The sequence below is a fragment of the Mirounga angustirostris genome, unplaced genomic scaffold, assembly GCF_029215605.1.
Source record: "Mirounga angustirostris isolate CCGP_5_RB_7025 unplaced genomic scaffold, mMirAng1.0.hap1 SCAF_14, whole genome shotgun sequence".
Lineage (NCBI taxonomy): Eukaryota > Metazoa > Chordata > Mammalia > Carnivora > Phocidae > Mirounga > Mirounga angustirostris.
The window spans coordinates 75,596,418-75,618,221 of NW_026991722.1; the positions used below are offsets into that span (position 1 = coordinate 75,596,418).

General features: G+C 50.7%; 1 protein-coding gene across 3 annotated transcripts in view; it reads left to right on the forward strand.

Annotated features, from left to right (window-relative positions):
• The window catches only part of CUX2 (cut like homeobox 2), a 230,383-nt gene extending 214,622 nt beyond the window's left edge, over nt 1-15,761 (forward strand). For 2 of the 3 annotated variants that reach the window (XM_064578366.1, XM_064578368.1), the window contains 4 exons: nt 5,568-5,837; nt 7,033-7,221; nt 8,429-8,702; nt 12,654-15,761. In XM_064578366.1, coding sequence (XP_064434436.1) covers nt 5,568-5,837; nt 7,033-7,221; nt 8,429-8,702; nt 12,654-13,455 — 1,535 coding nt within the window. In that variant the 3' untranslated portion in view covers nt 13,456-15,761. The remainder of the gene's footprint in view (nt 1-5,567; nt 5,838-7,032; nt 7,222-8,428; nt 8,703-12,653) is intronic. The other variant, XM_064578367.1, reaches the window with a different exon arrangement.
• Nucleotides 15,762-21,804: the final 6,043 nt, after the last annotated feature.

The following is a 21,804-nucleotide window of genomic DNA, read 5'->3' on the forward strand; positions in this document are numbered from 1 at the left end:
GCATGGACCCAGGGAAGGGAAGGAAGATTTACGTTTTCTTTTCAGTATATTTCTATACTTTGAAATATTTTATAATCAAAAATTTTAATTGAAAAATCCTGCTCCATCAGGCAGGTGTAAGGACCAATGCAGCCGTTCTAACGACATTTGTCACACACCAGGCTGAGCACTTACAGTACCTTCATCTTTAATCCTCACATCAGGCTTGACCAGAGGGACCATTTGTCATTCGCACCTTTCAGAAGAAGAAATGGAGGGTCTGAGTAGCACAGTGATGTGCCCAAGGTCACTGGCCAGTTAGTAGCAGAGCCAGGATTAGAACGCAGGGCTTTTAGCCATTAGGGTCCCTGGGAGTGCCTACCCCAGAGCCCATAGCTGTGAAAGAGTTCCCATCCTTGTGTTGTGTTGTAATTAATCTGTTTATTGTTGTAAAACTCATCATTTACCATTTGAACCATTTTTAAAGTGTACGATTCAGTGGCATTTAGTACATTCAAAACTTTGTGCAACCCCCAGCTCTCTCTCACCCCAGGACGTTCTTCTCACCCCAAAAGGGACCCTGTGCGCATTAATCAGTCATGCCCACTCACCCCTCCCCCAGGCCCTGTAACCACCAGTCTGCTTCCTGCCTGTGTGGATTTGCCTCTTCTGGACATTCATACGTTACATGGCCTTTTGTGTCTGGCTTCTTTCACTGAGCATCATGTTTCCAAGGCTCATCCATGTTGTAGCCTGTCTCAGTACTTCATTCCTGTTTATGGCCGAATAATATTTCCATGTACAGATAGACTGACTGCCTTTTGGCGATTGTGAATAATGCTGCTGTGAACATTTATGTACATGTTTTTGAACACCTGTTGTTTTTTTTTAAAGATTTTATTTATTTATTTGAGAGAGAATGAGAGAGAGAGCACATGAGGGGGGGAGGGTCAGAGGGAGAAGCAGACTCCCCGCTGAGCGGGGAGCCCGATGCGGGACTCGATCCCGGGACTCCAGGATCATGACCTGAGCCGAAGGCAGTCGCTTAACCGACTGAGCCACCCAGGCGCCCTGAACACCTGTTTTTGATGCCTTTGGATATATACCTCAGAGTGGAACTGCTGGGTCGGATGATCATTCTGTAACTTACTGAGGAGCTTCCAAACTGTTTTCCGTAGTGACTGCACCCTTTCACAGCCTGGGCAGCAGTGTGGGGGGAGGGGGTCCTATTTCTGTACATCCTCACCGACACCTGCTGTTCTCTGTGTTTGAAGCTGTCCCCATGGGTGTGAGTTGGCATCTCATTGTAGTTCTGATTTGTATTTCCCCCAGGTCGAATTGTTTTGGTTTTTAAAAATGTCTTTGTAGTGTAAGGATAGGGTTATGCTAAGACAGTCAAGAATGGCGTTCCTGGTGGAAGAACAGCACAAGCAAAGGCTAGGAGGAAGGATCCTTCTCAGATTAGGAAGGGAGTGAGGCCAGTGAGCGTGGACGCCTTGTGGACCAGGGGGTTGAGTACGGACCTGTTCCAGCCCCCGTGTTGTCCATGGCCCGGGGAGTTGGGGGTGAGCCGGATGCCAGGGGAGGCTTCCGAAGCATGCCCCCCCCCCAGCTGCCCACCAACAGAGCCTAGGTCAAATAACAGGCTCTTCAGCTCTGTGCACAGTGGTCTAAATGGATACTGCAGCCCCTTGTGTCTGAGGCTTGCTTCTCAGAATTCTCTAGCTCCCCCCACGTGGTCTCTGACTTTCCCCCACTGAGTCTCTCCCACCATCGTTGTCCTTTCTCTCCCCCTCCCTTGTCTTTCTTGCTGCCTTTTTCCTCTGTGTCTCTTTGTCCCAGTCTCTCCCCCCATCTCCTTCTTTCCCTGTTCCTCTCTCCCACTCTGCGCCTGTCCCTACCCTGTGTCCCCCTGTCGCTTCATCTCTCTCCTTCCATCTCTCCCTCACTGTCTCTCTCCATCATGACCAACTGTCCTGTTTGCCCAGGACACAGGACTTTCTGTACTACAACCAGCAAAGTCCTGGGCAAACAGACCAGGTGGTCACCCTGCTGTCCCCGCTCTGACCTGCCAACATCCCTTTCCAATGCCCTTGCTCAAGCCCCAGCCAACCTGACTGTTCGTGTTCAACCTCCCGGCCCTTTATAATTAGTGTGTTCCTCCTGATAGAGTTGATTTCTGAATCTTTCAATAATTTTGTCAGATGTGGTCCTTGAAGTCTGAGTAGTCAGAAAAGGCCGGTGTTCTGCCTGGGGGCTGGCTGATTTCAGCCTCATCATCTGGGTCTCCCTCCATCTCCTCATCCCGCTCCCTCTCTAGTTGGAAATCTGGCCCTTTAGGAGGGGATGCAGTGTTCCAAGAGGCAGATGCCTTTGAAGACCCTCGATTCTCCTCCAGCTGAGCCCATGCCTGAGCCATGCCAGGGATGGATGGACTCTCGAAACAGCCTCTTGCTTTCCCAGGCTGGCACTTCCCCACCAGCTCTGTGTCTCTGTTGGTGACAGTGACAAGGGACGTGTCAGCTCCAGCATCTCACGGATGCCACCTGAATGAGCCCGATTTGGGGGCGGGGGGAACACTAGTGTCTTCGTAATGCCAGATGTGGGCTGCCAGCTCCATGAGGCTGTAGTGTCATTGCTCAGAACTTTGAGGCTTCACTTTGCACCTTGCAAGGGAACACAGGGGTCCTGGCCAAAATTTACTCACTCAACAGACTTCTGCCCAGCACCTCTTTCCTCCTTCCTCCCCAGGCTTTAGAACTCACCCATGATTAACGTGTGTTCCCGGCCTGCCAGGGACTTACAGTGGATAAGAGGACAGTGTCGGATATAAGCAGGCCTCAGCTTGCCACTACTAGTCCCTGTGTGACCTTGGACACATTGCCTAATAGCGCTGAGCCTCAGTTTCCTCCTCTATTAAATGGGATGACATGGTAGCTACCTCCTAGAGATGGTATAAAGGTCACTTGAGATCACATAGCATTATTCTGGGCATGTAATAAGGGCCCAGTAAAAGGAAGTTTTATTAATTATCATCATCATCTTCGTCGTTGTCATTGTCATCTGGTAAGGGTGAGATCTGGCACAAGAAGGAAATTGTAGTGAAGTGCAACAATGTAGTCAAAGTGCTATTATACCTTAAAGGTGTGCACCTCAGGGAAGGGATGTTTGGGATTGGGTCTTGAAGGATACATAGGAGTTCAAGGTTAGGGAGAAGGCCTTCAAGATGGCAAAGGCATAGGGGCTTAGAAGAGCCTAGAAGGTTGTGGGGGGAGGGGATGATTGGGCTGTGAGAGTAGCTCCAGGTCTGTGGGATGGAGTTCCTACAAGAGAGTCCAGAGCCTTAAGCACTAGGACAAGGAGAACACATTTCTTGTGCAAGGGTCAATAGGGAGCCATTTAAGGTTCTGGAACATAGTGATCCACTTGCTTTCCACAGGGAAGGAAAAATCCATCCAGAGCAGAGGCTCAGGATATTCTTTCTGGAATCAAACCACTGCAGGATGGTTGGGGGGCTCTTTTCACTTCCTAGCCATCATACATTTTTATACTTAACAGATTTCTAGCAGGCAGCAGCCAAATGTCTTGAAGAAGAGGAACCTGTTTCTAATTTGCTGGAAGGTACCATGCGCACCAGCACTGGGATTCCTCAACCCTCCACCATGGTCCCCACCCCTTTAAGGGCATCTCCTCAGGCACCCCCCCCCCCGGCCCGGGATAGTCGGGAGGCTCAGCTCATGCCTGAAAGCCCGGTGGGAGGCTGACTCCCCAGGAGGTGACCTGCATTGTCTCATGGAGTCCTCTTGAGGGCACCGCTCGGAGGAGGGCTGCCGTAGGCATAGTGCCACATGCTCCGCGGGGCCATTTAACAGATTCAGGGACTGGGGGTCTGGCAAGGTCGTCCCACCCAACGTGCCTTCCCAGTGGCCTTTGACAAATGAAAACCGTGGCTTATAAACTCACTTGTTAAATATGCCAATGTACCGTGGACATCTTTTTCTTTTTTCAGCTTTATTGAGATACACTTGACATAGTAACATTGTGTAAGTTTAAAGTATACAGCGTGATGATTTCATAGGCGTATATATTGCAAAATGTTTACCACAGTAAGACTAGCTAACGCATCCTTCGCCTCACATAATTACCATTTTGTTGTTCTGTTGGGAATAGTGAAGTTCTACTGTCATAGGAAGTGTCAAGTATATAATGCCGAATCGTTCACCATAGTCACCACACTGGACGTTAGATTCCCCAGAACTGACTCATCTTACGTGGACGTCTTTTCATTACGTTATTTTTCATTGCTTCAGGAAATCACCATATTTTATTTAGTTAATCTCTGGTGGTTGGGTTTATAGAGGGTTACCAACTTACTTTTTGGAACTTTTCATTTTTGAAGTAATTTCTAATTAATTGAAGAGTTGAAACAATAGAACAACAGGCTCCCTGTACCCGACACACAGACTCACCAGTTGCTAATTTTGCCATGTTGGTGCCTTTCTCTCCTGACCATTGGAGATACTAGTTCATATCATGTCCCTTTACCCCTAAACGCTTCAACAAGCATTTCCCAAGAATGAGAAACCTGATAATGATACAATACCATTGATGTAGCCCACTATCTATATTCAGGCTTCTTTGGTTGTCCCAATAATATCCTTTATATAATTTTTTTTAAGTAAACTCTATGCCCAATGTGGGGCTTGAACTCACAACCCCAAGATCAAGAGACTCCACAGACTGAGCCAGCCAGGCACCCGCCCCATCCTTTATAAAATTTTGTTTCTCCCTGTCCAGGATCAGAGTCAGGAACACTTGAATTTTGTAGTCATGTCTCTTTAGTCTCCCAATTTGAACAGTCTTCTGCATCTGTTTGTTTTTCAATTTTGATATTTTTGAAGACCAGAAGCCAGTAATTCTATAGACAGCCTCAATCCGGCTTTGTCTGCTGCCTCCTTGTGATTAGGTTCAGGCCATGCACTTGGGGCAGGAATATCCAGAAGTGAAGTGAAGCTGTGTCCTCAGTACGTTGCAGCAGGAGGAACCAGTTGTTGATTTGTCCTTTCATTGGTGATGTTACCTTTGGTCCTTTGGTTAAGATGATGTCTGCCAAGTAGCTGTATACTGTAGAGCTACTGTTTTTCCCTTTGTCATTAGTAAGTATCTTATAGGGAGATACTTTGAGACCATGTAAATACCCTATTCTTTTTTTTTTTTTTTTAAGATTTTATTTATTTGACAGAGAGAGATACAGCGAGAGAGGGAACACAAGCAGGGGGAGTGGGAGAGGGAGAAGCAGGCTTCCCGCGGAGCAGGGAGCCCGATGCGGGGCTCGATCCCAGGACCCTGGGACCATGACCTGAGCCGAAGGCAGACGCTTAACGACTGAGCCACCCAGGCGCCCCTACCCTATTCTTGATCAAACTTTCATCTGATAGTTTTTGCATCCAGGATGGTCCCTGCCTAAGATACTACTATGGTGGTTACAAAATGGGCTGTTGCCAGCACTTGGCTCCAACAAACACCCAAACCATGTGTGTCTGTTCCAAATGGCAGTAACTGCCTTCTCTGTCTCTCTGTGCCCACAGCCAGTCCCACGGAACCGAGGTCCTCACCGTCCCCACCGCCTAGCCCCACAGACCCGGAGAGGAGCTCCCAGGAGCCCTTGATCCTGGCACTGGAGGGCAGCAAGGAGAACCAGCAGCCGGAGGGACGCTCCAGCTCCTCGCTGGGGGGGAAGATGTACTCAGGCAGCCAGACCACAGGGGGCATCCAGGAGATTGTGGCCATGTCCCCCGAGCTGGACACATACTCCATCACCAAGAGAGTCAAAGAGGTCCTCACGGACAACAACCTAGGTACAGGGTGGCGGGAATCAGGGATGCTGCCTCCTACCCTGTTTGGCTCTTACTTGCCTTGAGCAGAGTGCCCACAGTGAGATCCTAGGGCCCAGGGTCCAGCCTGCAGGGGCCAGTCAGCCCAGAGGCATCCAGGACCCTCTGGGAGGCATCTGACTCTGACCTGGGTCCCTAGAGTAGGACAAACGGGGGATGAGTGCAGGTCTGATGTAACCTGAAATCCTCAGCCCATAGCGACAGTGAAACTCTAGCACATCCTGACACGGGGCTGAACCCCTGTCCTCAGGGGACACAGAGGAGAAACCTGTTCTCTTTCACTCTATGGATCACAAACTCCTCTGAATCTCCACTGCCAATCATGCCCCTCTCCCAGAGGGATGCACACAGACCCCGAATTCTTCACTGCAGTTTCTATTATAAAAATAAGACATGTTCCTTATTTTAAAATATCAAGCAGTACAGGAAAAAACTAAAAAGTAAAAGTCCCCTAAGCCCCCAATCATACTCCACAGTTTTTATATATCTTTGGTACTTCCTAAAAACATACAAGAATATATGTATACCTGATTTATTTTTTTCTATGTAGATGAATTTGCATATATACTATCCTATAACTGGCTTTTTAAAAGTGAACCCTGTTTTGTAGACACCCTTCCACATTAGAATGATCAGAACACCTGCAGTCTTCTTCCCTGTTGCCAAGTGTTGCAGACCAGGGATGCCCCACATTTTTGACCCACTTGATGGGCATTTTGTTTGTTTCCAATTTCCTTCTGCCTCTGAAACCACGTCAGTATGGTGGTCTTTGGGCCTTTGAGCAAGTACGACTGGAGGGAATTGCAGGATCAGAGAATACGCACATTGAAATTTTGATACAATGTGTCAAATTACTTACTAACGAGGTGACACTAATTTGTACACACAAAGTGTTCAGACCTGCTCGGGGATCTCCTAGGAGTGAAGGAAATCTAAATTGTGAAAGCATTTTTGTTGGTAGCTGTTGGTTCCCCTACCCTCAACCTCCTATTTTGCAGAAAAGTCCCTTCCAGATACCCCCTGGGTGTGGGTTCCCTCCCGCATGTGTATGGTGCTTCCCTCTGAGTTAGTGGAAACGTCCCAGGTTCTCCTTTTTCTTGTCTCTCCTGGGCGCACTCGGCCCAGCCTAGGGTAACAGGTTGCCCTCCCCTGTCCCTAGGGCAGAGGCTGTTCGGGGAGAGCATCCTGGGGCTGACACAGGGCTCCGTGTCTGACCTGCTGTCCCGCCCCAAACCTTGGCATAAGCTGAGCCTAAAGGGACGGGAGCCCTTTGTGCGCATGCAGCTGTGGCTCAACGACCCCCAGAATGTGGAGAAGCTGAGGGACATGAAGAAGCTGGAGAAGAAAGGTGAGCGCCAGGTGTTCTGGGCGTGGCTCCAGGTTTTTCCGTCGCAACCACATCTAGTTGTAACCCAAAGAAAGCCAGGGCCCCAAGGCCCCATCTCAGCCCGGTGTGGGCCTGCAGAGCACGGCAATCCCCCAGCGCATAACTGAAAGCAACTAAACCATTTACTGTTTCTCCCACGAAAACCCCAATACCCCACCTCTCTCAGCGTCCTTCCATACACCCATAGCTGCCTCAAAGTCTTTTGTCAGCCCCAACTGCACATACCCCAGAGTGCTCTCTCTGATCCCCCTTTGCCTGTAACCCAGACTCTACACAACAAAGCACAAAAGTGGCCCAGCAGACAGGAATTCTCCCTCCTGGGGGTGGGCAAGGAGATCTCAGATTCTTCCGTCATCCAGTATTATAGCCCTGAAAAACTGAGCCGGCATTGAGCACCTGCTGTGTGCCCGCCCAATCTCGTGCTGTGACGAAGGGAGTCTAGAAAAGGTCAAGGCTGGGAGAGGAGATACAAGGAACTGAAAAGCTGTCACTCAGGGCACCAAGGCAGTTCCCGCTCAGGGCCCAGGGCCAAGCCAGGCTGTGAAGGGCCCACTATCTGTTGGCCTCAGACAACTCTGCACTTGAGAACTTGGCCCGCCACTTCCTGGCTCTGTGACCTTGGGCAAGTCGCTCCCTCTCTTTGTGCCTCATTCTCCTTTATCTGAAGAGTCTCAGGGCATTGCTGTGAGGATAAAATTACATCCTCCATTCTGAAGCGGGCTTCCTTTCCCCACATTTTGGTGATTTGGGGTTGAGATGCCTTATGCAATTACGGGGATCATTTAAATGAATGTCCTGCGCTCGCCCCCCAAGACTGTAGTGAAATTCAGAGACACTTCTGTCAACCAAGAGACTACAGCATAGCATAGCACCCGGTGTTGAGCATCTCCTATCTCTGAGCACCCAGCTAAGCTCTCTGCATACTTGACACCTGGGTGCTAATGACCAGACTTCAGAGGCAGGTGTGGGCAGACAGGCGTCTCAGCGGAGGATTTGGGAGGATGTGGAAGCAGGAGCAAGGAGGGAGGAAAGGATGAGACTGGCAGTGGGCCCCAGAGTGTGAGGCACCGGCCAGAGCTGCCCCCACCCTCTGCTCCGGCCGCCACTAGGGCATGATCCGGCCTCTGGTCTGCACCCCCTCAGTGCCTCCTTCTCCCGCCTGCCCCAGCCTACCTCAAGCGCAGGTACGGCCTCATCGGCACCAGCTCAGACAGCGAGTCCCCAGCCACCCGCTCGGAGTGCCCCAGCCCCTGCCTGCAGCCCCAGGACCTGAGCCTCCTGCAAATCAAGAAGCCGCGAGTGGTGCTGGCGCCCGAGGAGAAGGAGGCGCTGAGGAAGGCCTACCAGCTGGAGCCCTACCCCTCCCAGCAGACCATCGAACTCCTCTCCTTCCAGCTCAACCTCAAGACCAACACCGTCATCAACTGGTTCCACAACTACAGGTATGGTGCCGGGGCGGCCGGACCCCTGCCCCATCCCAGGCCCAGCGGGAGCCTAGCTTGGCCTCTGGGAGGTGGGGAGACCGTATGGCCCAGGTGTTTAGATTCAGAGTCTAGGCAAACCTGGGCATAAATCCCAGCTCCGCCGTTTCCAGCTGTGAGCCCCTGAGCACGTCACTTCACCTCCCTGAGTCAGAGTCTCCTGACCTGTAGAATGGGGACTGTGGTGGGATCTGCTTCCTGGAGTTGAGGACTGATTCAGTGGGCTACCATATTTACATAACATACTGGCCACATGGCATGGGCTAGGTCATGATACTGTAGTCACCTCTCTTAATTACCACTTCACCCAGTTTGTGTCTGCCTCTCTGAAGGGACAGGGGATGGTATTTGGGGCACAGGACTGAGGAGCCCTGCCTACCCACTGAGCCTCATGTGGGAGCCCTGATTTGGGGCTCTTGACCTCTCCCACTCCCGAGACCAAGAGAAACCCTCTGGCAGCCCCTTAGTCTCCACCTGCCCGGAGGAGTGGGTGATCCCTATGTCTGTGGCTGCCTCCCACTCACCGGTCCCTAGTCTTGGGGGTCACCGACTTACAGTGGCTGGGCTTCCTGGGAGTTCAGTGCCGGGGCTGGCTGGGGGCATTGACTGGATTCAGCAGTGCCCGAGGAGACTGCAGAGGGGCTTCCTGAGTTCAGCTGAGAGCCCTGTGGAGAAGGCTTGCTGGGATTCCAGGGACCATCTCTGAGCCCCTCTCCACCCGCCCTCTGCCAAGCTTCCTGAGCAGGAAAGGTCTCTGGTGTCCATGCGGTGCCAGAGAGAGTCCATCCACGTGTTCCAGGGGCAGGGAGAAGGTCTCTTACTCCCGAAGGGAGAAGAGGAAGGAGGAGCCTGGAAAGGTGGAACATTTGAAATCTCCTCTCTCCAAAGCCCAGGCATGGGCAGCCCAAAGACCTGAGTTCAGTCCCACCTTGGCTGTGTGTTCTTGGGCAAGTTACTGTACTTCTCTGGGTCTCATCCCTATTTTACAGATAAGGCAGATAAGGAATCTAATGCTGAATCAAGGATCAAATGAAAAAACTTCAGGCATAAATATATTGTTAAATATTGCTGTTTATGATCTGGCTCAGATTCAGGGCCTTCCAAACAGCAAACGACACAGGTCGCTAAATCCTCACATCCTCCTTCCCTTCCTGGGGAATATGGGGATGTCTTCTCCCCTCTCGTTCCCCATAGGAACTGAGCACTCCATTTTTATCCAACATACTCATTCAACAAATAGTTACAATGTATGCACAGTGATCCAGGATCTGGAGATACAGGGGTTCAAAGCCATCATCCTGGTGTGCCTGGGGGTTCAGTCAGTTAAGTGTCTGCCTTTGGCTGAGGTCATGATCTCAGGGTCCTGGGATCGAGCCCCACATCAGGCTCCCTGCTCAGCAGGGACTCTGCTTCTCCCTCTCCCTCTGTGATCTCTCTCGCTCTCACTCTCTCTCACTTTCAAATAAATAAAATCTTAAAAAAAAAAAAAAGGCATCATCCCTGCCCTTAGAGAGCTTAAAATTATGAACCAGATAATTTTACTACAATCTAATTGCTATAAAGGGAGGAATAAGGGGCTGAGGGAAAAGGGAATTCTGTCCAGGGAAGACTTTACAGAAGAGGTGGCATTTGAGCTGGGTTTGGAAGGATGACTAAGAATTTGCACCGAGGAGCAGAGAGAATTCCACTCCAAAAGAAAGAAACTGGTCTCAAAGAGTTACAGGAGAAAAATCATTTCATTTTGTAAATGTTTATTGAGCACCTACTCTGCACAAGGTACTGAAGAGAACAAGACAAAGTCCTTGCCCTTAGTATCTCTTACAGACCAGCAGGGACGGTCACTATTACATGAGCATTCATATTAATACATCATTACAAATTGCAGTGAACTCTGGGAAAGGTGAACTGCAAGATGTTTTGAGAATAAATTATCAGGGAGGGGTGCCTGGGTGGCTCAGTCAGTTAAGCGTCCAACTCTTGGTTTCGGCTCAGGTCATAATCTCAGGGTTGTGGGATTGAGCCCCGAGTCAGGCTCTGCACTCAGAGTGGTGTCTACTGGAGATTATCTCCCTCTCCCTCTGCTCCTCCCCCTGCTCGTGTGCTCGCTCGCTCGCTCTCTCTCAAATAAATAAATATAATCTTTAGCGGCGCCTGGGTGGCTCAGTCATTAAGCATCTGCCTTTGGCTCAGGTCATGATCCCAGGGTTCTGGGATCAAGCCCCGCATTGGGCTCCCTGCTCCGTGGGAAGCCTGCTTCTCCCTCTCCCACTCCCCCTGCTTGTGTTCCTGCTCTTGCTGTGTCTCTTTCTGTCAAATAAATAAATAAAACTCTTTAAAAAAGAGAGGGAGACTAATTTATACTAAAATGTGTGAATGACTATTAGCCTCATATTTATATTTGTTCTACAGTTTGGATAGTCTAATGATGGAACTTCAGACACTGAGCCATCCTAAACCCCTCCTCCAGTCTCACCTCAGTGGAACCCACTAGGGCTCTTCCTGATCTCAGCAGCTCTTCCCTCTTCTAGAGGAGACTGAGGGTGAAGGTGGGGTCCCCTGGATGGTGGGCTAATGCCACCTTTGTAGAGGGACTGGAGACTGAACCAAATGACCCCTCCGAGTCCTTGCAGGCCCAGGCTACTGGGATGGGACCCCATCGCCAAACTGGACAGGGAGCCAGGAGGCAAGAGAGTGTAGCCCGATCACTGGGTTCCCAGCCCAACTGCTTGCTCTGTGATCATAGCAATCCTTGGGCCTCTCTGAGCCTTGTCTCCTGTATCTATAGGAATGAGACTAATGTCCTTTTCCTAAGGTTATTATGAAAAATTAATGAAATAATCTGCAAAAAGCACTTGGCCTGGTGCCTGATACATAAGCAGCCATTAGTGTGATGTTTGTAACTTATAATTGTTAGTATTCTATATCAGTAACTTGTACTTTATTATTAATATAAATGGGCAGAGGGCTACAGCAGGTAGCTGAGGAAGCCATTCTGTTCTATGACCTTGAATGAGTCATTTGACTTCTCTGGACTTCATCTACTGTTAGGAAAATAATGAATGGGGTTAGTCCCAATCCTGACTTATCCTGCTTAAAACGTGTGTAAGACTGAGTTGCCCTCTGATGGCAGGGAAGCAGTTGAAGTGAAGAGAGAGCGAGTGGGTTCTGGACGGGAATCTGGGCGTGCAGGTTCTGGTCCCAGCTCTGTCCCTGTGTGCCGTGGTGACCTGTACAAGTCCCTCTTCGCACCTCAGTTTCCCCTTCTGGGCTGATGTCTAAGAGTCCCCACAGGAAAGAAGCAGAGAGATGTTGCCACAAACTAGAGCTGGGTTTGACTTCAAGAAATGCTCTAGACTGGTGCTGTCCAAAAGAAACATAATGCAAGCGCATGTGATTTAAAATTCTCTAATAGCTACATTAAAAAAAAAAAAAAAAAAAACAGAAATACACGAAATTAATTGTATAGTGTATTTAGCCTAATGTAACCATTTCGGTGTGTAATCAATATAAAAACTTTACCAATGAGACCTTTTACTTTTCTTTGTATTAAGCCTTCAGGATCCAGTGTGTATTTTAACCCGTACAACACATCTCCTTTCAGACTAGCCACATTTTAAGTGCTCAGGAGCCACATGTGGCCAGTGGTTCCTCTACTGGACAGCGCAGGTCTAGATCATGAACTTTGGAATCCAACAATTCTGAGTTCAGGCCCTGACTCCGCTACTTAGTGGCTGTGTGAGGCTTGTTTCCTCCTGTGTGAAGTAAGGATAATAATAGCACCCACTAGTAAGGTTGTTGACAGGACTTACTAAGACGCTGCATGTGAGGAGGCCCCTGGGAAAGTGGATGGGGTCAAAATGCCACTTGTCTGGATTGAGTCCCGCCCCTCGCTCACCACCATCTCTGCCCCAGGTCCCGGATGCGCCGGGAGATGTTGGTGGAGGGGACCCAAGATGAACCAGACCTTGACCCCAGTGGGGGTCCTGGCATCCTACCACCAGGCCACTCCCACCCAGACCCTACCCCGCAGAGCCCCGACTCTGAGGCTGAGGACCAGAAGCCTACCGTGAAGGAACTGGAGCTTCAGGAAGGCTCCGAGGAGAGCATCACACCCCCGACCACCCAGGACAAGGCCCAGGTGAGGATTAAGCAGGAACAGACTGAGGAGGATGCAGAGGAAGAGGCGGGCAACCAGCTCCAGGACTCAGGGGAGCCAGACAAAGGCCAAGGTTCCCCCAAAGAGGCGCATCCTGACCATCCGGGTAACGACAGACTCTCTAAAGTGGCCCCGGGGCTCCTCCTTCCAGGCGGGACCACTCCAGACTGTCCCTCACTACAGCCCCCCCAGGAGAACGAGGGTGGGGAGCGGCTCCACCCGGACCCTCTAAGTTTTAAGTCGGTCTCAGAGTCCTCGCGCTGCAGCCTGGAGGTGTCCCTGAACTCACCCTCGGCTGCCTCCTCGCCGGGCCTCATGATGTCTGTGTCACCCGTCCCCTCCTCCTCAGCCCCCATCTCCCCGTCCCCACCCGGCGCCCCTCCTGCCAAAGTGCCGAGTGCCAGCCCCATCGCCGACACAGCTGGGGCTTTGCACCCCAGCGCCAAGGTGAACCCCAACCTGCAGCGGAGACACGAGAAAATGGCCAACCTGAACAGCATCATCTACCGGCTGGAGAGGGCTGCCAATCGGGAGGAGGCCCTGGAGTGGGAGTTCTGAAGGCAGGGGCACAAGGGCAAGGGGCATCCCAGGGGGCCAGCTCTCCCCCTCTCACTCACTCTCCCAGACGGGGTGGGGGAAGGAAGGAAGGAAGGAACTCAACCATCCAGATGTGGACAGCAGCGTTATGCAGTTTACGTTCTTTGTTGTAATCCTAGTTCTATGACGTTGTGAGTGAGCAGGCGGGCCAAGTGCCACTGCCTCTTCTTTGGGGCACCCCTTGCCCCCCCCCCCCCCCGGGAGCATCCTCTTCTCCACCCCGGCCTCTCTGCAGGAGGCGGAAGCGACGTGGCACCGCATTTTCACCTGGAAACTCCAAACTCTTTTAGAAAAATAAATATTTATAGACCTCTTTTAGATATTTTAATAAAGGATCCTTTGGAATTTATTCCCAGCCAATGCTGTTTTGATATTACAGAGAGTTATAAAATCAGGATGCTGTCACAACTGTTGCGAAGTATACACTGAAGTTGTGTCGTTTTTGCCACTAGATGAGATTAAAAGAAGACAATTGTTCAAAGCCATCACAAAACACTATAAGACTGACCAAAATTTAGATAACCCTTGAACTGCGGGGTTTTTTCCATATCTGTCTATGAGACACAGCACACTGGTACCGCCCTTCCGGAAACCGTGCTGAAAAGAGCAAGTCCAAAAGACTCTAAATGAAAACCTCGACGCCGTTGAGGATGTGTTTCATTCTGGTGGTCTGTTTTGCAACCTTGATAACACAGAACGTCCCGCGCCGTTGTCACGGCGTTGTAGGGCCGTGGGCTGCGGCCAGCCATCGCCCCCAAGACGCGACACGGCACAAAACTGCTTCTGGTCCCGCTCGTCAGATACCCGGGGGCCGCCGAGGTTGGACACCCAGCCTGTCCGTCTGTAGACAAGACGTGTTTCTGGATCCTTCGGAAAGCCAGGCGAGGGGTCAGGGGATTGGAGGGCAGCACTCGAGCCAGAGCGACCCCGTCCCCCCACCCGAATCGTGGCCACGGCCCAGGAAGTTTCCCACTGGCTTTCCGGAGCAGGACCGCGGCCGCCATCTCCCCCTCCTGTGTTCTAAGAAAATAACAGCGTTGGTCATCCCACGAGTACACCGCACCAAAAAGTGGATTCCTCCAATTTCTTAGAGACCCCAGCTCCCTCTCTTGCCATCTTCTCTCTCAAGTTGACCCAGGTGCTGTTTCTGGAAGGCATCTGCAACTCCCCAGCCCACACAGAACAAAGTGAGAGGGTTGAGTGCACCGCAGCATGACCACCGTATCCCAATCTCTAAGTCTGCCCCCCTGCCTTCCAACACACGACCTTCTGGGGAGCAAAGGCTCAATCCCCCCAACTCCGAGAAGCCCTTCCTTTAGCATCTTCGTCGTCAGGGTTTCTGGTGGGAGAGTTCCCAGTTTGGACGGAAGAGCCGCCATATTGGTTTTTGACTCTCTCTCTTCTGTTTTTATTTCTTTTCCTTTCTCAAACTCTCTGTGGGAAGGCTGAATTGGTGACTCCCCAGCTGAATCCAGAATGACGATGAAAAGGTGGCCTTAATCGGTGCCAGTCTAGTGCCGGGGGAGGTAGCTGAGGGCTTTCAAGGATGCAGCAAGCATTTTGAAACCAGGCCGGCAAAATCCAGTGACCAGAAGGGGACAATTGAGGGCTGTTCCAGAAATCTCAACTCTCATGCACCCAGGCCAGGCTGCAGTCTCCACAATCAACAAAGAACAACACAAACCCTGCAGGAAAACATCCTTTTCCACACACCCAGGCTATGCATTGAAGAGTTTTCCACTGTATACATTTTTATCCAGATGAAGGTATTTTTATATTTTGACAATAGGAAACAGTGACCAATTTTCAGAGTAATCAAATCTGGAACAAACGAAACATCTCCTTTTAGCCACCACCGCCCGGTCGCAATTAAGACAACCGTGAGGAAACACACCACTTTCTACTGTTGAAACCCACACAACATTGAAATCCAGGCTCACCCGCAGACTACAGATCCTAGAGGACTAAATCTGGCTTTTGTGTGACGGGATTTGATTAAGCACTTAGCATATAGTCTTTTGAACACGGAAATCCTGTTGTACTTAAAGCTAGCAGACCCATGAACAACTTTGTCAGGTTCACGTCCTATAACGGTAAAAACAAAACAAAAACCCACAAAACCGTTTCTATAAGAGATTGATGAACTTTGTTTAAAATTTTAAAAAGAACACGTTCTGTAAACGCGTCGCTCAATACAGAATTGTATAATAATGTCTGGGTGTCCTGCTTGCTTTGTTCTGGAGCTGGGGATGCAAACTGGGGGTCCAAGCTGGCCCTCAGAGGTGTTTTACAAGACGTTTTATAAAAAAAAAAAAAAAAAAAAAAAAAAAAACTGGCTTTTAAATTAGTCTGCCACCATTAAAATATGGGGGCGTGTCACCTAAAAATCCTAATTACCGGCTTTTCTTGAAAACCATAAGATCTGGCCACACTGGACCCCACTTCCAATGTGACAGCAGCTCCCCCCCTTTTAGAGAGGACACTTGGCTGCGATGAGCCTCAGTCCTCACCTGTGCCACCTGCCTGGGTCCTGTGGACATCTCTGTTGGTGATTGTGCTCTGGGCTCCGGCAAAGGAAAATGGAAGGATCGGATTCCATTTTTCTCCTCAGTGCAGCAGGGTGGAAGCAAGTTAATCTCTGGGGCTGAGATCATGCCCTGCCCAAATCAGTGGCCGCAGGTCATGGCCCCAGGATCACCCAGTTTACAAGCTGTGCCCACCTCAGTGGAGTGAGGAGCAGGTGTCCCCGGCCTCCCAATAGGAAAAGGCCGAGACGGACTTACTTGTAACCAACAGAGCATCGCCCCTTTCCACGATGTATAACTCGGGCCTTGGTTTCCCCGTCTGAGAAATTAGGGGTATCACAGCCGCCAGCTCGGGAGGTGATTATGAGGAATAATCATGCACGTAAATTATGTTAGACAGTGTGGCACATCAGGGCTCAACATTACCTGTTGTTATCACGAGCAGGGGTCAGTTTCTTTCAACCCGTGATGCTGAGTCTCTGCTTCAGGCTACAGGGTTTTTTCTTGACCAGTAATGTCAGGAGAGTCCCTGAGGTGGCATTACTCACCCGTGAGCCAAGGCCACATGGTGTCCCAAGACAGACCTTTCCTCTCTGTCTGGAAACCTTCCACACATCCTTAAAGTGGGAATTAAATGATTAATTACCTTCATTAGGATAACTAATTACTCCAAACCAGCAGGATGGCCGCCTGTCAAGGCAGGGAGAGCAGCATCGTGTAAGGCCAGAGGCCCCCGTCCATGGAGGTCCCAAGCTAGCCCTTAAGGGTGACATCTCAGGCAGGACTGGCCTTTGCTCAGAGTTGGAGAGGAGAAGGATGAGAGTCAAGAGCTCAGGGAGAGGGGAATGGCCAAATGGCTCCCACCTGTTGGAGCCATAGGACCCTGGGTAAACGCCTAAACTGCTCTGTGCCTCAGTTTCCCAAGCTGTACAGTGGAAGCGATAGTAATGGCACCTTCCTTATAAGGTGGTTGTAGGGATTCAAATGACGCAAAGCCACGGACTGACCCTTTGGACCCTGGGTTCACAGCTCTGGAAAAACAGAAGGCAGAAATCCCCAGGATGTGGCCCCAGGGTGGAGGTGGGGGCTGAAGTAGAGAAGAAGCCGCATCTGACACAAGCCACCTAAGAACTTGCGGAAGCAGGTGCCCCCGCCTTTGGGAACTAAAGCTCCATCCTGGGCCATCATCTTTGGTGTTGACATTGTCTGCAGCTGCTGTCCATCTGGAGTGGAAAATGCAGTAAAAAAAAAAACACAGAAATGTGGAATGCTGAACTAGGGAGCACGGGCAAGTGGGGAGTGGAGAGACCAGAAAGGTACAAGAAGTCAGAGAAGGCCTTGGAGGAGGGTGATGGTAGGTTTCGATCAGGGAACAGGGGAGAGCAGAGAGCTGAGCTGGGGGAAAGTTGGTAACTGTCTGTCTGGGTAATAAGTATTTATTGAGTGCCTATGTGTGCTCAGTGATCCAATGGCAGATACATGGGGAACCATGAGAGTATGAGTAGTGAGATCCAGGAAGGCTTCCTGGAGGAGAGGACATGTCACCTGACACATGAAATACTATAGGAGTTAGAGAAGCAGGGACAAGAACATGGAGAAACAGGTCCAAAAGAGGCTGGAATTTGAGGTGGGGTGGAGGAAGGAAGAAGGATGAGGGTCAGATCCTGAAGATCCTTAAGCCATGGCGGGAAATAGCCTTTCTCCTGAGGGTACCGGGAGCCATGGACGGTGTGAGGCAGGGGGTTGCTATGGTCAGACCAGCATTCTTAGGAGGTTAGGAGACTCCATCTGCCTGGAGAGGTGGCAAGCCAGAGGAGAGCAACAGGCCCACCTCTACCATAGGCCCTGACCCTCAGGCCGCTATGGTCCTTGCTTCCTACTCCTGCCCTCCTTTGGCTCCTAGTTAAGCTCCTGCACTGGGCCAACAGCCCCATCTCCCATCACCTACTGGTGAGTGAAAAAACCAGACCTCACCTGGCTGATTAACCCATGACTGCCAGGGTGGCTATTCTAGAGATCATTCCGAAGGCCGGGCTCTCAGGAGTGCTTCTCCCTCTCCCTCTGCCTCTCCCCCTGCTTGTGTTCTGTCTCTCTCTCTCTCTCTCAAATGAATAAATAAAATCTTTTTTAAAAAATAAATAAATAAAAATAAAGGCCAGGCTCTCCATAGCTAAAGGCACAGGGTATATGTTGCTCTAGAATCTGGGCTGCCTTTGCAGGCACCCTGGAGGCTGAAGTCACCCCCGTAAACCCAAGGGCAGTAGGGAAGGGGCAGGGAACAGCACCATGAGTGACCTTAGCCAAGGTGACTCCTCACCCCAGGTCAGTTTTCCCATCTGCCACAATGAAGGGATAAGACCGTTGGTTCCGTGATCTACAGCCCCCCAGTGTGTAGTTGTTAAAAGCACTAGCTTTGGACTCAGCCTGGCCTGGGTTTGACTCTCCACTATCAGGTAATCTGGGGTCCTTCAATGAGACTCAGTTTCCTTATCTGTAAAATGGACCAGATCATAATAATATCTACCTGTGTTTGCTGACTCTTACCACATAACAATGCCAAAACTTAGTGGCTTAAAACAGTAAACGTTTACCTCTCAATCTCTTTTGGGTCAGGAATTTAGGAGTGGTGTAACTGGGTGGTTCTGGCTCCTGGGTCCCTCATGAGGGTACCATGAAGCTGCCAACCATGGGGCTGCAATCTCCTGAGGCTGTTCCAGGGCTGGAAAATCTGCTTCCAAGATAGTGTCCTCCCATGACCGGCAGGCTGGTGCTGGCTTGTTGGCTGAGGGCTTCCGTTCCTCTGTCAGGGCTGCTCGAGTGTCCCCACAACATGGCAGCCAAGAGGGAGCAAGGCAGAGGCTACAGTGTCTTCCATGACCCAGATCTGTAAGCCCTACTGTCACTCCCACAGTATTTCCTTGGCCACACAGGCTTGTCATGATTCAGTGTGGGAGGGGACAACACAAAGGCATGGACACCAGGAGGCAAGGATCATCAGGGCCCATCATGAGGGCTGGCTACCACACTGCCTCAGAAGTTTCTCTGAAGATTAAATTAGCATTTCCTAAGCATGGCCCTAAAATTCCGTTTCCTACTCAAAATGCAGCTTCCTGGGTCCTGCCCCAACCCACTGACCCAGATTTCTGGGAGCCAGGGCCCAGGAATCTGCATTTTAAACCATACCCCCCCCACCACCACCACCAGGTAACTAGGCCGTCCCAGGTGTCAGTAAATGGGAGGCAGATCTAATTTCATTGTGTTGGTCCCACTGGGTATGCCAGGCCCCTGGAAGGATCCTGGTGAAACAGAAGAGCACAGGCGTGCAGAACAAACATTCCCTGGGTGTCTTGGCGTAGTCGGGAACAGCTGGGTTGAGAGAAATTTTGATCCACTTAGAGATGTGCGAACGGCTTATTGGGAAGATCCAGGGAGACCCTGTGAAATCCAAAGGCAGGAGGTTCAGCCGGCCTCTGGGGCACCAGACGGTCTCTCTCTCAGGCCGCCTCACACCTGAGTCTGTTCCTCCCAATCCGAAGTTCCCAGGACCCTGCCTGGCTCAGCTTGCATCTGAGACCAACTCCTGCCCCGCAACCATAGTCAGGGAGGGAAGAATCGCGGGAGCTCAGGGGCGGGGGAGGCAGTGGTTGGCATCTCAGTGCCAAGCCCGGGGGGCGGGGGGGTGGGAGCACCGACGGCAGAGCTGGTCCCCAAAGAGTTGCAGTCCCGAAGGCCTGGGTGCTCCACCCTGGGATCTCGGCCCCATAGCCAGAGAAACGATGGCAGTTCCCCCGGACATTGAAGGGAGTGCAGTGGCGGCGGCCCCAGCCCCCAAGTGCTTCCAGAGCTGCTCCTGGTAAGAACAGCCGTGGCCGTGGCCCCAAGTGCGATCAGACCAAGCCGGCTCTGACCCCTGTCAGGAGCAGGCAACCGTTTTGATGAAACCCTAAGTAAAAAAGCGGTTCGTGGGCCCACCTTTTAAAAAGTCTTCATCAGAAAATGCAAATCTGGAGTTGGGCTTCATTAAGCAGTTTATCATTTTACTGCTCTTGAGTTTCATTTTATATGCCGCGATTTTAGAAATTGGGACAAGTAGTCGGAACTTTTCGATAACCAACTTTGTGTTAAGGTGAGGTAAGGTATCTGGGGAGGGGTTGGGGGGAGTGGACAGTTGGGACGCCCCTCTTAGAACGTAAGGTGCAGTGCTATTCTTTCAATATTTGTTCGCTCAGAAGAGGAGATGGAAGGCTTCCAAGGAAAGGATGTCCCAGGGAATACCATCCAGCACTAGCCTTCACCCCACTGAGCTGACAACAGCCCTACACTTGGTCACCTAGAGCCATGCTCCTTAGAGGGAACATCTACAGTCACTCAAACTTACCTATTAGGAAGCCTCTGGCTGCAAAGAAAAAAAAAAGTCCCTCTCAAAGCTTTAAACAAGGACATTTATTACCTCAAATAACAAGATGTCCAGGGGTAGGGCAGTCTCTTTGTCCATTGACTTGTCAGTTCAAGGATATCTTCAAGTGTGTACAAAACCCAGCAGGGCATATTTTCCTTAGCATGGCCTACTTCATGATCACAAGATGGCTGCCACAGCTCCAGACATCAGACATAACTTACCCCCAGAGAGCAATGAAGAGCTCTTCACTGTGTCTCTTTTCAGAAGCAAGAAGACCCTTCTATTCACATCTCATTGGCTGAAATTTGGTCACACAGCCATTCTTTAGCAGCTAAATTTGATCCCTGAAAGTCAAGTGGGAGCAGCACAACTAACCATTTAGGGTAGATGGATGTGGGTAACCAGCCCATTAGCTTCTGGCCTGGTTGCCCTCTTTGAGGTTCTCATCCCTACCCCAAGTGGCTTCTCAGAATATCCCTCTGCATATATACAATATGCCCCAAACACTGTTTGGGTAAGGACAATTTCCTCTACTTTGTCATGTTTCTGGGATGTTTTAGTCATCCTTACGCATGTGCCCCAAACATCCCCCCTCAGTCAGGCGGAAACATTGACATATTAGCAGATGGATGCACACCACTCCAGCATTGACCAACTTGTCTCCCTTCCCCCTTTCAGGGGGTTGCGAGGAAACATCCCAGCCCTAAAAAGCCTGGCAGGTGAGGGCACCCTTGTGACCACCCCCCCCCACACACACACACACCACACCCGCCCATCCCTCTCCTGCTACTTCTTCCATCCTATACCCCAGGCCCTGCAGAGGTTGTGGTCACAAATACCACAGGCAGCACCCTGACTCAGCCTGTGTGGGGAACCACTTCCCCAGCTCCCATGTCAAGCTATGGTCCCAGGAGAGGTGGGAGTAATTACTCAGCAGACAATGAATGCTCACAGTGGCAGGATTCCCTGACCTTGATACTTTCATTTCTTATTCTTGAACTTGTTCTGTGGACTGAGGATGGTAGGTTGCTCATTCTAAGCCACATCTTCCTGAGTGTGCATGATTTTTCCCGGCTGGCTAGGGAGACATGTGACTCAAGTTCTGAATCCACGTTAGGAAGACCTAGGGCCTGGTCCGTCATGTTGGGTGACCTTGGGCCAGCCCCTCCCCATCTGTGAATCCCCCATTAGCCCAGCAAACAAGCTCTGATGAGTCTAAGATACACAGCATGAGCACCACCACCATCCACCCTGTGCTCATAGCAGACATCACTAATCAATCACAGGCTCTTTCTCTCTGAACCAGCACTGATGCCAGAATTCTCCTCACTCCAGGCCCCCAGGCAACCACCATGAACTGATCTGTGAGAATAGGCAGGTTTTGGG